The sequence below is a fragment of the Tamandua tetradactyla genome, chromosome 7, assembly GCF_023851605.1.
Source record: "Tamandua tetradactyla isolate mTamTet1 chromosome 7, mTamTet1.pri, whole genome shotgun sequence".
Lineage (NCBI taxonomy): Eukaryota > Metazoa > Chordata > Mammalia > Pilosa > Myrmecophagidae > Tamandua > Tamandua tetradactyla.
In genome coordinates, this window is record NC_135333.1 from 174,095,963 (window position 1) to 174,112,313 (window position 16,351).

The 16,351-nt window shown below is 42.0% G+C and overlaps 1 protein-coding gene across 1 annotated transcript; it reads right to left on the reverse strand.

The window, feature by feature from the left end:
• Positions 1-9,916: 9,916 nt before the first annotated feature.
• UQCC6 (ubiquinol-cytochrome c reductase complex assembly factor 6) lies at positions 9,917-15,899 on the reverse strand. The gene is made up of 2 exons (XM_077111853.1): positions 15,759-15,899; positions 9,917-10,477 (listed from the first exon to the last, which is right to left on the reverse strand). The coding sequence occupies exons 1-2, from the start codon at positions 15,864-15,866 to the stop codon at positions 10,382-10,384; spliced, it is 204 nt and encodes a 67-aa protein (XP_076967968.1). The 5' UTR covers positions 15,867-15,899; the 3' UTR covers positions 9,917-10,381.
• Between the last annotated feature and the right edge of the window lie 452 nt (positions 15,900-16,351).

The following is a 16,351-nucleotide window of genomic DNA, read 5'->3' on the forward strand; positions in this document are numbered from 1 at the left end:
GCCATTATCAACAAAACAGAAAATGACAAGTGCTGGAGAGGATGCGGAGAAAGAGGCACACTTATCCACTGTTGGTGGGAATGTCAAAGGGTGCAACCACTGTGGAAGGCAGTTTGGCGGTTCCTCAAAAAGCTGAATATAGAATTGCCATACGACCCAGCAATACCATTGCTAGGCATCTACTCAAAGGACTTAAGGGCAAAGACACAAACGGACATTTGCACACCAATGTTTATAGCAGCATTATTTACAATTGCAAAGAGATGGAAACAGCCAAAATCTCCATCAACAGAAGAGTGGCTAAACAAACTGTGGTATATACATACGATGGAATATTATGCAGCTTTAAGACAAGATAAACTTATGAACCATGTAATAACATGGATGGACCTAGAGAATATTATGCTGAGTGAATCCAGCCAAAAACTAAAGGACAAATACTGTATGGTCCCACTGATGTAAACGGACATTCGAGAATAAACTTGAAATATGTCATTGGTAACAGAGTTCAGCAGGAGTTAGAAACAGGGTAAGACAATGGGTAATTGAAGCTGAAGGGATACAGACTGTGCAACAGGACTAGATACAAAAACTCAAAAATGGACAGCACAATAATACCTAATTGTAAAGTAATCATGTTAAAACACTGAATGAAGCTGCATCTGAGCTATAGGTTTTGTTTTGTTTTGTGTTGTTTTGTTTTGATTTTACTATTATTACTTTTATTTTTTTCTCTATATTAACATTCTATATCTTTTTCAGTTATGTTGCTAGTTCTTCTAAACCAATGCAAATGTACTAAGAAATGATGATCATGCATCTATGTGATGATGTTAAGAATTAATGATTGCATGTGTAGAATGGTATGATCTCTAAATGTTGGGTTAATTTCTTTTTTTCCATTAATTAAAAAAAAAAAAAAAAAGAGAAGGGATAATTGGAGATGAAGGGATACAGACTGTACAACGGGACTGAATATAAAAACTCAGAAATGGACAGCACAATACTACCCAATTGTAATGCAATTATGTTAAAACACTGAATGAAGCTGCATGTGAGGTATAGGTTTTTTGTTTTTGTTTTTTTTGTTTTTTTTTCTTCTTTCTATTATTGTTTTAATTCTTATTCTGTTGTCTTTTTATTTCTTTTTCTAAATCGATGCAAATGTACTAAGAAATGATGAATATGCAACTATGTGATGTTATTAAGAATTACTGATTGTACATGTAGATTGGAATGATTTCTAATTGTTTTGTTAATTCTTTTTTTAATTAATAAAAATAAAAAATTAAAAAAAAAAATGAGGAAGAAATTAAAACATTCTCAGACAAAAAGTCATTGAGAGAATTTGTGACCAAGAGACCAGCTCTGCAAGAAATACTAAAGGGAGCACTAGAGTCAGAACCGAAAAGACAGAAGAGAGAGGTATGGAGAAGAGTGTAGAAAGAAGGAAAATCAGATATGATATATATAATACAAAAGGCAAAATGGTAGAGGAAAATATTATCCAAACAGTAATAACACTAAATGTTAATGGACTGAATTCCCCAATCAAAAGACATAGACTGGCAGAATGGATTAAAAAACAGGATCCTTCTATATGCTGTCTACAGGAAACACATCTTAGACCCAAAGATAAACATAGGTTGAAAGTGAAAGGTTGGGAAAAGATATTTCATGCAAACAACAAGAAGAAAAGAGCAGGAGTAGCTATACTAATATCCAGCAACTTAGACTTCAAATGTAAAACAGTTAAAAGAGACAAAGAAGGACACTATCTACTAATAAAAGGAACAATTAAACAAGAAGACATAACAATCATAAATATTTATGCACCAAATCAGAATGCCCCAAAATACGTGAGGAATACACTGCAATCACTGAAAAGAGAAATAGACACATACACCATAATAGTTGGAGACTTCAATTCACCATTCTCATCAATGGACAGAACATCTAAACAGAGGATCAATAAAGAAATAGAGAATTTGAATATTACAATAAATGAGCTAGACTTAACAGACATTTATAGGACATTACATCCCACAACAGCAGGATACACCTTTTTCTCAAGTGCTCATGGATCATTCTCAAAGATAGACCATATGCTGGGTCACAAAGCAAGTCTTAACAAATTTAAAAAGATTGAAATCATACACAACACTTTCTCGGATCATAAAGGAATGAAGTTGCAAATCAATAATAGGCAGAGTGCCAGAAAATTCACAAATACGTGGAGGCTCAACAACACACTCTTAAACAACAAGAGGGTCAAAGAAGAAATTGCAAGAGAAATTAGTAAATACCTCGAGGTGAATGAAAATGAAAACACAACATACCAAAACTTATGGGACGCAGCAAAGGCTGTGCTAAGAGGGAAATTTATTGCCCTAAATGCCTATATCAGAAAAGAAGAAAATGCAAAAATGCAGGAATTAACTGTCCACTTGGAAGAACTGGAGAAAGAACAGCAAACTAATCCCAAAGCAAGCAAAGGAAAGAAATAACAAAGATTAGAGCAGAAATAAATGAAATTGAAAACATGAAAACAATAGAGAAAATCAATAAGACCAGAAGTTGGTTCTATGAGAAAATCAATAAGATTGATGGGCCCTTAGCAAGATTGACAAAAAGAAGAAGAGAGGGGACACAAATAAATAAGATCAGAAATGGAAGAGGAGACATAACTACTGACCTCACAGAAATAAAGGAGGTAATAACACGATACTATGAACAACTTTACGCTAATAAATACAACAATTTAGATGAAATGGACGGGTTCCTGGAAAGACATGAACAATCAACTTTGACTCAAGAAGAAATAGATGACCTCAACAAACCAATCACAAGTAAAGAAATTGAATTAGTCATTCAAAAGCTTCCTGAAAAGAAAAGTCCAGGACCAGACGGCTTCACATGTGAATTCTATCAAACATTCCAGAAAGAATTAGTACCAACTGTGCTCAAACTCTTCAACATAATCGAAGTGGAGGGAAAACTACCTAATTCATTCTATGAAGCCAACATCACCCTCATACCAAAACCAGGCAAAGATATTACAAAATAAGAAAACTACAGACCAATCTCTCTAATGAATACAGATGCAAAAATCCTCAATAAAATTCTAGCCAATCGAATCCAACAACACATTAAAAGAATTATACATCATGACCAAGTAGGATTCATCCCAGGTATGCAAGGATGGTTCAACATAAGAAAATCAATTAATGTAATACACCATATCAACAAATCAAAGCAGAAAAATCACATGATCATCTCAATTGATACAGAGAAGGCATTTGACAAGATTCAACATTCTTTCCTGTTGAAAACACTTCAAAAGATAGGAATACAAGGGAACTTCCTTAAAATGATAGAGGGAATATATGAGAAACCCACAGCTAATATCATCCTCAATGGGGAAAAATTGAAAACTTTCCCCCTAAGATCAGGAAAAAGACAAGGATGTCCACTATCACCACTATTATTCAACATCGTGTTGGAGGTTCTAGCCAGAGCAATTAGACAAGAAAAAGAAATACAAGGCATCAAAATTGGAAAGGAAGAAGTAAAACTATCACTGTTTGCAGACGATATGATACTATACGTCCAAAACCCGGAAAAATCCACAACAAAACTACTAGAGCTAATAAATGAGTACAGCAAAGTAGCAGGTTACAAGATCAACATTCAAAAATCTGTAGCATTTCTATACACTAGTAATGAACAAGCTGAGGGAGAAATCAAGAAATGAATTCCATTTACAATCGCAACTAAAAGAATAAAACACCTAGGAATAAATTTAACTAAAGAGACAAAAAACCTATACAAAGAAAACTACAAAAAACTGCTAAAAGAAATCACAGAAGACCTAAATAGATGGAAGGGCATACCGTGTTCATGGATTGGAAGACTAAATATAATTAAGATGTCAATCCTACCTAAATTGATTTACAGATTCAATGCAATACCAATCAAAATCCCAACAACTTATTTTTCAGAATTAGAAAAACCAATAAGCAAATTTATCTGGAAGGGCAGGGTGCCCCGAATTGCTAAAAACATCTTGAGGAAAAAAAACGAAGCTGGAGGTCTCACAATGCTGGACTTTAAGGCATATTATGAAGCCACAGTGGTCAAAACAGCATGGTATTGGCATAAAGATAGATATATCGACCAATGGAATTGAATAACATGCTCAGATATAGACCCTCTCATCTATGGACATTTGATCTTTGATAAGGCAGTCAAGCCATGTCACCTGGGACAGAACAGTCTCTTCAATAAACGGTGCCTAGAGAACTGGATATCCATATGCAAAAGAATGAAAGAAGACCCATATCTCACAGCTTATACAAAAGTTAACTCAAAATGGATCAAAGATCTGAACATTAGGTCTAAGACCATAAAACAGTTAGAGGAAAATGTAGGGAGATATCTTATGAAACTTACAATTGGAGGTGGTTTTATGGACCTTAAACCTAAAGCAAGAGCACTGAAGAAATAAATAAATAAATGGGAGCTCCTCAAAATTAAACACTTTTGTGCATCAAATAACTTCATCAAGAAAGTAGAAAGACAGCCTACACAATGGGAGATAATATTTGGAAATGACATATCAGATAAAGGTCTAGTATCCAGAATTTATAAAGAGATTGTTCAACTCAACAACAAAAAGACAGCCAACCCAATTACAAAATGGGAAAAAGACTTGAACAGACACCTACCAGAAGAGGAAATACGGATGGCCAAGAGGCACATGAAGAGATGCTCAATGTCCCTGGCCATTAGAGAAATGCAAATCAAAACCACAATGAGATATCATCTCACACCCACCAGAATGGCCATTATCAACAAAACAGAAAATGACAAGTGCTGGAGAGGATGCGGAGAAAGAGGCACACTTATCCACTGTTGGTGGGAATGTCAAATGGTGCAACCACTGTGGAAGGCAGTTTGGCGGTTCCTCAAAAAGCTGAATATAGAATTGCCATATGACCCAGCAATACCATTGCTGGGTATCTACTCAAAGGACTTAAGGGCAAAGACACAAACAGACATTTGCACACCAATGTTTATAGCAGCATTATTTACAATTGCAAAGAGATGGAAACATCCAAAATGTCCATCAACAGACGAGTGGCTAAACAAACTGTGGTATATACATACGATGGAATATTATGCAGCTTTAAGACAAGATAAACTTATGAACCATGTAATAACATGGATGGACTTAGAGAACATTATGCTGAGTGAGTCCAGCCAAAAACTAAAGGACAAATACTGTATGGTCCCACTGATGTGAATGGACATTCGAGAATAAACTTGGAATATGTCATTGGTAACAGAGTCCAGCAGGAGTTAGAAACAGGGTAAGATAATGGGTAATTGGAGTTGAAGGGATACAGACTGTGCAACAGGACTAGATACAAAAACTCAGAAATGGACAGCACAATAATACCTAATTGTAAAGTAATCATATTAAAACACTGAATGAAGCTGCATCTGAGCTATAGGTTTTTTGTTTTGTTTTGTTTTGTTTTTACTATTATTATTATTTTTATTTCTTTTCTCTATATTAACATTCTATATCTTTTCTGTTGTGTTGCTAGTTCCTCTAAACCGATGCAAATGTACTAAGAAACAATGATCATGCATCTATGTGATGATGTTAAGAATTACTGATTGCATATGTAGAATGGTACGATTTCTAAATGTTGGGTTAATTTCTTTTTTTCTGTTAATTAATAAAAAAAAAAACCACTAGGAGTAAAGTATGCATCTAGTGAAGAGCTTCTGGGTTAAGCTTTCTTTAAGATAAAATGAACCCAGATATGACAGCACCAGCCATAAAAATCAAAGCAAATTTTTTAATTGGCAATGATCTTGATAAACATGGTGGGGAAAATTACAAAAAGCACCAAGTAGATTACCGATTGGTTAGATTTTAAAGCAAAGACAAGTTATAAACATCACTTTTACATAAGCCTGAGGGTTTGAGGTTTTGAGTTAGGCTGATTTGGTCACAGTTTCTAAGAAATCTCGGAAACACAAAACGCCAAGGCTTTTCAATGCGTGGGTTATTTGGAGGTCATATGTACACCTGGCAAACACAACAGGCCAGCTTTTCAAAAACTGCATAAAATGAAGACCACAGTTCATCACCATGTCTGCAATCAAAGCCCAGGAGTAAATAACAGACTGGTAATTCCAAGTTAGGCAAAAAAGGTTAAGCAGAATCTCTGTGCCCGTGATCTTGGGGTTCGCCCCTCTGGAACTTATTCCTTCAGAGGAAAAGCTAAGCCTACTTAAAATTAGGCCTAAGAGTCACCCCCAGAGAACATTTTTTGTTGCTCAGATGTGGCCTAAGTCCACCTGGTAAGTGAACTCACTGCCCTTCCCCCTCTAGGTGGGACGTGACCCCCAGGGGTGTAACTCTCCCTGGCAACGTGGGACAGAAATCCCGGGATGAGCCAGGATTCGGCATCAAGGGATTGAGAAAACCTTCTCGACCAAAAGGGGGAAGAGTGAAATGAGACAAAGTGTCAATGGCTGAGAGATTCCAGAGTCAAGAGGTTATCCTGGAGGTTATTCTTATGCATTACATAGATAACCCCTTTTCAGTTTATGGTGTATTGGAGAGGCTGGAGGGAAGTACCTCAAACTGCAGACCTGTGTTCCAGTAGCCTTGTTTCTTGAAGATGACTGTATAATGATATAGCTTTTACAGTGACTACATGATTGTGAAAACCTTGTCTGATGCTCCTTGAGTAAAAACTATGAGTAACAGGGCAGTGCCCTGGTGGCTCAGTGGCAGAATTCTTGCCTGTTGTGCCAGAGACCTGGGTTCGATTCCCAGAGCCTGCCCATGTCAAAATGGATAACAAATAATAGGGGGACAAAGGTTAAAATAAATCTAGTAGATGGAAATGCTAGTGGTCAATGAGAAGGAGGGGTAAGGGGTATGGTATGTATGAGATGCATGAATTTTTTCTTTTTTCTGGAGTGATACAAATGTTCTAAAAAAATGATCATGGTGACAAATACACAGCCATGTGATGATATTGAGCCACTGATTGTACATCACGTATAGAATGTTTGTATGGTACGTTGTATGAATAAAAATATTGAGAAACCTTCTCAACTGAAAGGGGGAAGAGAGAAATGAGACAAAATAAAACACCAGGGACTAAGAGATTTAAAATAAAGTCAAGAGGTTATCCTGGAGGTTATTCTTATACATTATATACAGAACCCCTTTTTAGTTTAAGGTGTTATTAGAGAGGCTGGAGGGAAGTGCCTGAAACCGTAGAGCTGTGTTCCAGTAGGTACGTTTCTTTAAGATGATGGTATATGATACAGCTTTCGCGAAGGACTGCATGATTGTGAAAACCTTGTTCTGATGCTCCTTTTATCTACAGTATGGACAGATAAGTAAAAAACAGATTAAAAATAAGTAAATAATAAGGGAAACAAATGTTAAATTGAATAGAGGAAAATACTCGTAGTCAATGAGAGGGAAGGGAAAAGTATGGTAAGTATGAGTTTTTTCCTTTTTCTTTTTATTTCTTATTCTGGAGTGATGTAGATGTTCTGAAAAATGATCATGGTGATGAATGCACAACTCTGTGATGACATTGTGAGCCACTGATTGCATACTAAGTATGGAATGTTCATACGTTAAGAATGTTGGCATTGTATGTTGATAAATTTTATTAATAAAAACAAAAAAATACCTAGGACTCTACTGACAATCTATAAATATTCATGCACTAACTCTACTTTCCTAAAACCTGTATCTTCCATAGGGTTCCTAGGCCAGAAAAATCCTGAAACCCACAGGGACCAGCCTCTGCAATATTATCAACTGATTTCATCCTCCTATCCTTCAGTGTTGGTGCACTACAGTCAGAAAGGACACTGCTTAAAGGCCCCTATGGATTGGTGGAAGGATCAAAAGAGGCGGTCATTTAACAAATGACCGTGACTGCTGAATCATTATACTGATATTTCTTTTAGCCGCCAGTGTTTTGGAAGAGCTAGAAGGAAATATCTGAAAAGAATGGTTGCCCATAACCAACTCTAAAATCTGTTCTTACTACCTTTTGAAATGTTTTGAAAATTATTGCTTTTTCTTTCTTTTCTTTGTATGTTATAGATCACAATAAAAACATTATCAAAAACTTAAAAAAGAGTCCAAGTATCCTGAAGTTTACAGTTGATGTGAAGGATGACTTTCAACACTTTACCATATACCTTTAATCACAGAACACTCTTTCTCTCCAAGGTTCTCTTCAATCCTTTCTCGTTCTTTACATCTCCCTGTTCAACTAAATTTGGGAAAGATTTACTGACCTCAAACCATGTGTCAGACACTGCTGGACAGGATGTCACAACAATAAATAAAATCCTAGGACCTTCTTCAAAGAATTTATTATCTATTGGTAGAGGAAGAGGCATAAATAGAGCATTGTGTTGAGTCCACTGATAAAGATATCCACAGGACTAAGACTCAAGACAGAAGGGGCACAGATACCCAATACAATCTAGGGAATCAGAAAGGATTTCTCATCCCCAAAATGTGCAAAACAACATGATAAAATTTGGAGAACTCGAGAAAAGGGTCCAGGATAAGTTGGGTACCTTCAATTCAAAACAAGGAAGGATGCAACCATAATTAGTATGGCACCTAATCCTTTACCAAGTGCTTTTTCAGAACCTTAATTCTTACAATATTATATTATTTCCATGTTACAGATAAAGAAACTAATTTTTGTCTCTGCTACTCTAGAATTTAGAACAGTATCTGGCATACAGTGGTCCCCAATAAAGATTTGTCAAATGGCGGGGGGAGAGGGGGTTGCTTAGGGAATTTATGTAACACTTTTGGGGTTATGTAGTTAATGATGGAGCCAGAACTCAATCCTAGATCTTTTGACCCTCAATCCTATATTTACACATTGACTATGATCTTGAGCCTTATAATTTTACTGTTAACTGGCAACAATCTCAGAAACGCCTACTGTCAAGCAACAAGCCAAGGGCAGCATATTTCCTCCGATTCTTACACTGCACAGACATACTTAAAGCTCGGTCACCTCTGTGGTATATGCTCCCCTTATTTTCTCCAAAGTTCACTTGTCTTTTCTAAGTTACTTTTCTTCCTGCCACGCTGAAGTGTTATCTGCAGAACAGAAAAATCCTCTTGATGACTCTTTCCCCTCTCTCTAGAGTTAAGTGTAAGAGACAGAAAGTGGAGTGTAGGTTATTAGAGGCAGGAGGGAGCAGAATGAAAAATTAACTCATTAACGGGTGTAGGTTTCTTTTTGGGGTAATGGATAATGGTGGTAACAGCACAACATCGTGAATGAGTTTAAAACACTGAATCATATGCTTGGGAGTAGTTGAGATGAGAATTTTTATGTTGTATATATATTATCACAATTAAAGACAGACTAAGGAAACAATGACAATTAAATGAACTATATGATCCTAGCCTGGAACTGATAATGGAGGAGAAAATGCCCAGAAGGGCATCATTGGGACAACTAATAAAGTCAGAATATGGACTATATGCTTTGTATCAATATTAAATTTCTTGAACTTGACAGTTGTATTTAAGTTACAAAAGTGTCTCTGTTCTTAGGAAATGTACATGGGATTGTTAAATATTTGATAAGCATGATATATACAACCTATTCCCAAATGTTTAGAAGATAAATAGAAAGACGATAGAATGATATAAGAAATGTGACAAAATACTAATTGTTGGTAAATTTGGGTATCTGGACGGCGGACATGTTCGGGTTTTATGTATTATATTGTTTTTGTAAATTTCTTCTAAATGTGAAGTTATTTCAAAATAAAAAGGTAAAAAAACATTATGCGTATAAAAATTTCACTTAAAAACATTTATTATATTTTATAGCCATTAAAATTATGATTACTTAAAAAAAGAATCTCAGTCCAAAATATGTACATAATTCCAAAAGAACCTCAAACTTTAAATGTTCACTTTTATTACAGTTTATTTGTAATTTCCACTCACCATTATATTCAAAGCTTATTCAGAGAAATAAACCAGAATCACAACAGCAGAAGATCTTACAGTACTCTATCTCACTTAACAGCAAAAACTATCTTCCAAGTCACATTCAAGAAGCTGATGATACAAGTTTTGGCAGTTTTCAGGAAATAATATCCAAACAATAATTAGATCTCTTCGTATCCATTAATATTTACTGAGCACCTCGCCCTGCAGTTAACATTGCATTAAGAGCTTAAGGACAAGTAGGTTGACATTCAATAAGTTAAAAATATATATATTTAAGATTTACAATATTGTTCACAGAATTTTTAGTATAGTTGTATTTTGAGGCTTCTACTGTTGAGAAATTTGAGGCTCGCGTTGTCTCTCCTTTAGTCCCAACAACTCCGTTTTGAGTTCTCCAGGTTTTGGTGGGATTTCAGGTATTGTCTAGAAAAAACAACACAAGATCACATAGATACCAGTGCTTTCTTAGACCATAATTAACCGTGACCTGAAAGATTTGAAAGCAAGCAAAGAACAAAAAGTCCTCTGCTACTCAGTGATAGATATTATGAGAACCTGTGTTTTGATCTAAGTCCCTTCCCAGCCCTTCATTTATGAGTCTTGACTTAAGTACTACAGGGCTTACAGAGGGATGGCTTTACATAAATATCAATCAACAGGTTCATAAATTTGAATAAACCTTTCCACATCTGGAAATTCATTCAAATCTTTTACTGACTGCCTGCCACGTAACTGGCACTGGTTATTAGGAATCGATTCATTCCAAAATACTACGTGCCTACTGTGATGAAAGGCACAGAACAGGAAGCCAAAAACTACAAAATTTCTTCCTTCAAGGAAAGCCTGAAAAAGTGACTTTTTTTGTAAACTTTATTGAAATGTATTTCACATATCATACAATTCACCCATTTAAAGTACATAATTCAATGACTTTTAGTGAACTGAGCATCCATCCACAATCAATTTTAAAACATTTTCATCCTCCTAAAAAGAAACCCTGTGCCTATTAGTAGTTACTACTTCCCATTTCCATCCAACTCTACCAGCCCTTGGCAAACACTAATCTTTTTGTCTGTATCGATTTGCCTATTCCATACATTACATATAAATGGAATGAAATTATACAGTATGTGTATGTCCACTGTGACTAGCTTTTGTCACTTAGTATAATGCTTTCAAGGCTCATCCACGTAAGGCTTATCATACGTATCAGTAATTCATTTCCTTTTATCATCGAATAATGCTCCATTATATGGATACACCATATTTTATTTATCTAATCATCGGTTGATGGACATTTAAGTCATTTTAACTTTTTAGCTGTTATGACTATGGCCACGGAACATTTGTACAAGTGTTTGTGTAGACATGTTTTCATCTTTCTCTGACAGTCACCTACAAGTGGAGGAACTTGATCATAAGGCAATCCTATGGTCATGTCTGAGGAACTGCCAGACTGTTTTCCGAAAAGGCCACACCTTTCTACATTCCTGACAGGGGTGTATGTGGGTTCCAACTTCTTCACATGCTCCCCAATACTTTGTTATCTATCGTTTTAATTTTAGCCATTATAGTGGGTATAAACTGGTATATCGTTGTGGTCTTGGTTTACATGTCTCTGATGGCTAATAACAATGAGCATCTTCTCATGTGCTTATGGGCTGAGAAGGTGACTGTGAAACAAAGACACGAGGGGTGATGAGAAAGCCTGCCGTGCAGGAGGAGTGGTCCAGGGAGGTGGAACCACAAGTACAGGAGGACCTGAAGCAGGAGTGTGCCTTTGTGTTCGAGAAAAGCAAGGTGGTCAGTACCGAACACTTTGTAACAACTTAGGAGGAAACAAGGCAGAGAAAAAAGGGAGATAAAGCCTCCAATGGCTTTTACTCTGAGATGGGAAGTCATTGAGAAATTGCGAGCAGAAAGGAGTGACATGACCTGACTCCAGCGTAAAAAAGACAACGGTGGCGTCGTTGAGAACAGACCAAAGAGCAATGAGGGTAGAAGCTGAAAGACCAGTTAGGAAGTTATTACAATAACTAGGGTGAGACAGGGTAGTGGCTTGAATTGGGTAGCAGCTATGGAGGTGATGAGAGTGATCAGATTCTGAACGTACTTTCCACATGGAGCCAACGGGATTTGATGAAATGTGCAGTATGAAAGAGAAGTTAAGGATGACTCCCAGGTTTTGGTCTAAACAACTGGAAGAATAGAGTTGCCATTTACTATAAAAGGGAAGACAGCAAGAAGAGGTCAGTGAGGGAAAGATCACAAGCACAATTTTGAATATGCTCAGTGGACATCCAAGTGGAACTGCCAAATGTTCAGGTGATAACCAAATTTGGAGTTCAAGAGAGAAGTCTAGGCTGAAAATAAAATTGTGATACTCTATGAACAGTAATGCCATGAGACTAGATGAGATTGCCCAGGTAGTCAGAGTATTCCACTGTGTCACAAGCTATTCCATGAGTATTCCACGTGTCACATGAGCATTCCATGTGTCACATGATGGGTCAAGAAAGATAAGGACTGATAACTGGCACAAGGGATTTAACAAACATGGAAGTCTTGGTGACCTGAAGAGGCATTTCAATGAAAGCCTGATTAGAGTATACTGTATTTACATGCCTCCACCTCCAGCCTTGGCATACTCGTCCTCTCTGCCTGGAACACCTCCCAAAGTCCCTGCCCCACACCACCCCCCATACTGGCATTACAGAAGTTCTCATTACGCAAAGCCCACGCTGGTGCTGCCTCAAGTGAGCTGAAGTGTATCACTGCCTCCCTCCATGCCCACTCCACTCTGCTTCCCGGTATCTCTGATCAGAGTTAACACCTAAGGCCCTCTATCTTAGCGATTTGGAGGCACATCTATTTCTAGCAACCATCAGCCTATACTGTAAGCTCCCTGAGGGCATGCACTGCAATGTAATCTCCTTATTTCCTATAACCCTATTAATCCTCTACATTATGAAAGGCAGTTAATAAATGTGCTAAATGAATAAATCAACAGACCCTGCTCAGTGCTCAAGGCTAGAAATAAATTCGTTTGTCAAACTATTGTACATATCACTGCAGAATTATTCTGACACAACCACAATCATATCAGAAAACTACAGTAGCTTTCCAATGCCTAAAGTTCAAACATCTTGTCTGGTCTCGTTTTACCCTTTTATCTCCTAGCAATTAATTAATTCTAAAACAAATATAAACAGTTTAGGATAGAGTATGGGGTTTGGGCCAGAGTAACAGGAAAGGTAGGAAAAAAAAAAAAAGAAGTACTGCATGTCTCATTTTGAAGTGAAAATGACTTTCTGAAAACTCAAGATTGGAAACTGGAATAAAAGTCCAAGTAACTTGTTTCACCAATTTCCTCTCTTAAAACTAGTCCTAGGATTTTGATGTTTCAACTCCATTATTACAAGCAAAGTATGTAGGTTGTTTCATGTTCAGTATACTGAGTACAATTTAATCAATTTAGAAGAGCGATTATTTTTTCCAAGTCATGAAAGGGAATTATGTGAAATCACAAGTCTCATACAAAACAACAGCATCCTTCAATTTTCTACAAAGTAATCACAACCACTCTCTTGTACACACACCCAGACACACACCGGGAGTAACTAGAATTCCCAGTACCGCATAAAACTAAAGTAACAATTAGACTTTTATTACCATGCTTTCAATAACAAGCAGAGTACAAGAAGAGAAGAAATTAAACAAAAAATAAACTTCACAGTTTAATCATTGATTGGTCATGAGCCCCAGTGAGTTTCTGACCCTCCTGTCCTCTGTCCAGATTCTTTAGGGAAAATGCCAAAGTGTAGCTCCACCAAAGGCACCTTCCTACTCCAGAGCATCTGCTTACGGTCCCGGCCTCCGCTGTTCCGACAGCGAGTGGGTGGGTCCAGGGAAAGGAGCGCCAGCGCGTCCCCCAGAAGCAGCCCTCAGCAGCGTCCTCTGCTCCGGACCCCACCCAGACCGGCCAGCAGCCGAGCGTGCCAGAGCAGTGGCAGCCACTGCCGCCACCACAGGCGTGGTCAAAGAGCCCAGGTTCCCCTAATGCCAGCAACGCACACAGCTTCTCACACGCGGCAGCCACTCCGGCCAAGTCCGCGGCTCTGCCCGGCTTCGGTCCCACGCTGGCGTCGCCGTGTCACACGGTAACAAAGTCTGTCGCTCTAGTTTTACACGCACTCTAGTGCTCACAGTGACCCGGGGACAGCAGGACCGTCTCAGGACCCCACCCCGGGCACTCTCCCTCGCACGGCCTGCAGGACGTCCCGCCTAAGCTAGCCTGAGCGGCATTCCTGCGGAAGTTCCCACCCTTCCGTCCCAGGAGGCATCCCCGACGCTTCCCCACAAGTCTCAAAGAGAAGTCTGAAGCGGCAAGAAAAAACTAGAATAGCTTGTACAAAAACTAGACGCACCTAAATGTCACTACGGAGCTAACTTACAGAATAGCCGCATTATGAAACAGTACGCGCGGCTGGAAAGAAGACAACCGACATAAAAGAAGGTCTATTCTCGTCGATGTTAGCGCACAGGCAGGGTGCAGCCACGCGTGTGCACGAGCGCCTGCGTACGTGGGAAAACTCCACTCTACGCGTGAGCGCCCGCCACAGAAAAAAGGCGGGGCGGACACGCGACCAGCAGGTGTGGGCAGCGGACGGGGTGCCGAGCGCTGGACCCCCTCTGCACTCCGCCAGCGACGCCAGCGCGCTGCGCTCCCCAGAAGGAACCCCGCTAAAAAGGCCGGCTCCCACCCTGCAGGAGCTCCTCGCGCCCCGCCAGCCCGGGAGCCCCTTCCTTCCGAGCCTCGGTCTCCTCTCTGAAAACACGGGCAGACGCCGCCAGAACTGGACAGACACCCAGCTGCCCTTCGAGACCCCAGTGGTCGAGCCGCGGCGTCCGGCAGCGAGGGGCGCCCCCGAGACCCCGCGGCCACAGCCTGTGCGCGCCCGTGCGCCCGCGTCCTCATCGCTCCGAGCCCCTCACCGCGTCCGCCCGCGTCCTCACCGCTCCGGCTCCCTCACCGCGTCCTCACCGCCCCGGCCCCTCACCGCGTCCGCCCGCGTCCTCACCGCCCCGGCTCCCTCACCGCGTCCTCACCGCCCCGGCCCCTCACCGCGTCCGCCCGCGTCCTCACCGCCCCGGCTCCCTCACCGCGTCCTCACCGCCCGGCCCCTCACCTCGTCCTCACCGCCCGGCCCCTCACCGTGTCCTCACCACCCCGGCTCCCTCACCGCCCGGCCCCTCACCGCGTCCGCCCCCTCACCGCGTCCGCCCGCGTCCTCACCGCCCCGGGTCCCTCACCGCGTCCGCCCGCGTCCTCACCGCCCCGGGCCCCTCACCGCGTCCGCCCGCGTCCTCACCGCCCCGGGTCCCTCACCGCGTCCTCACCGCCCCGGCTCCCTCACCGCGTCCGCCCGCGTCCTCACCGCCCCGGGCCCCTCACCGCGTCCGCCCGCGTCCTCACCGCCCCGGGTCCCTCACCGCGTCCTCACCGCCCCGGCCCCTCACCCCGTCCTCACCGCCCCGGCTCCCTCACCGCGTCCTCACCGCCCGGCCCCTCACCGCGTCCGCCCGCGTCCTCACCGCCCCGGGCCCCTCACCCCGTCCTCACCGCCCCGGCTCCCTCACCGCGTCCTCACCGCCCGGCCCCTCACCGCGTCCGCCCGCGTCCTCACCGCCCCGGGCCCCTCACCAGGTCTGGCCGGTAGCATCTGTGCACCGCCTGGGCGCCAGCGCACATGGCCAACAGGCCGGCCGCGAACAGCTTCAGGTAGGCGGGCCAGGGCGTGCCCGCGGGCATGGCGGCGGCGGGCGGGGACGCCGGGCTCAGGCGGCGCGGTCCCCGCAGCGGCTCCCCCGCCCCCGTCGAGCCGCTAACGCGTTCCCGGAGCGGGGCACCCAGGAGGCCAAGGCCGCAACCGCGTACCCGCTCTCGGCCCCGAAGGCGTCCCTGGGGGAAGAGAACAGGACGCCGAGCCCCGCTGCCCGCGTCGCGCTCTCTCAGCCCCCACAACCCGCAGGCAGCCCCGCGTACCGCGGCGCTCACCAGGGCGCGGAGGACGGCGGAAGCGCGCGGACGGCGGCGGAAGGGCGCTCGGGTGCCGCGGCGGACGGCGCGCGGGCGGAACGAGAGCGCACGGGCTGGGAGCCCCGCCGGACCGGAAGCCGGGACGCCGCGCCGCGAGCACGTGGCCCGGGCGGAAGTGGGGGCAGCCCGAGCCAGGGTCCCGGGCTGTAGGCTCCCAGGCCCGCCCCGGCCTGGGGTCCCCGCCGACCCGCGCTCAC

What these genes read in the sequence shown, in the direction of transcription:
- UQCC6 (XM_077111853.1), bottom strand. Translation starts at nt 15,866, where the DNA reads ATGCCCGCGGGCACGCCCTGGCCCGCCTACCTGAAGCTGTTCGCGGCC. An exon ending in GATGCTACCGGCCAGACCTG is followed by an intron (nt 10,478 to 15,758) that starts GTGAGGGGCCCG and finishes TGTTTTTTCTAG; the next exon opens with ACAATACCTGAAATCCCACC.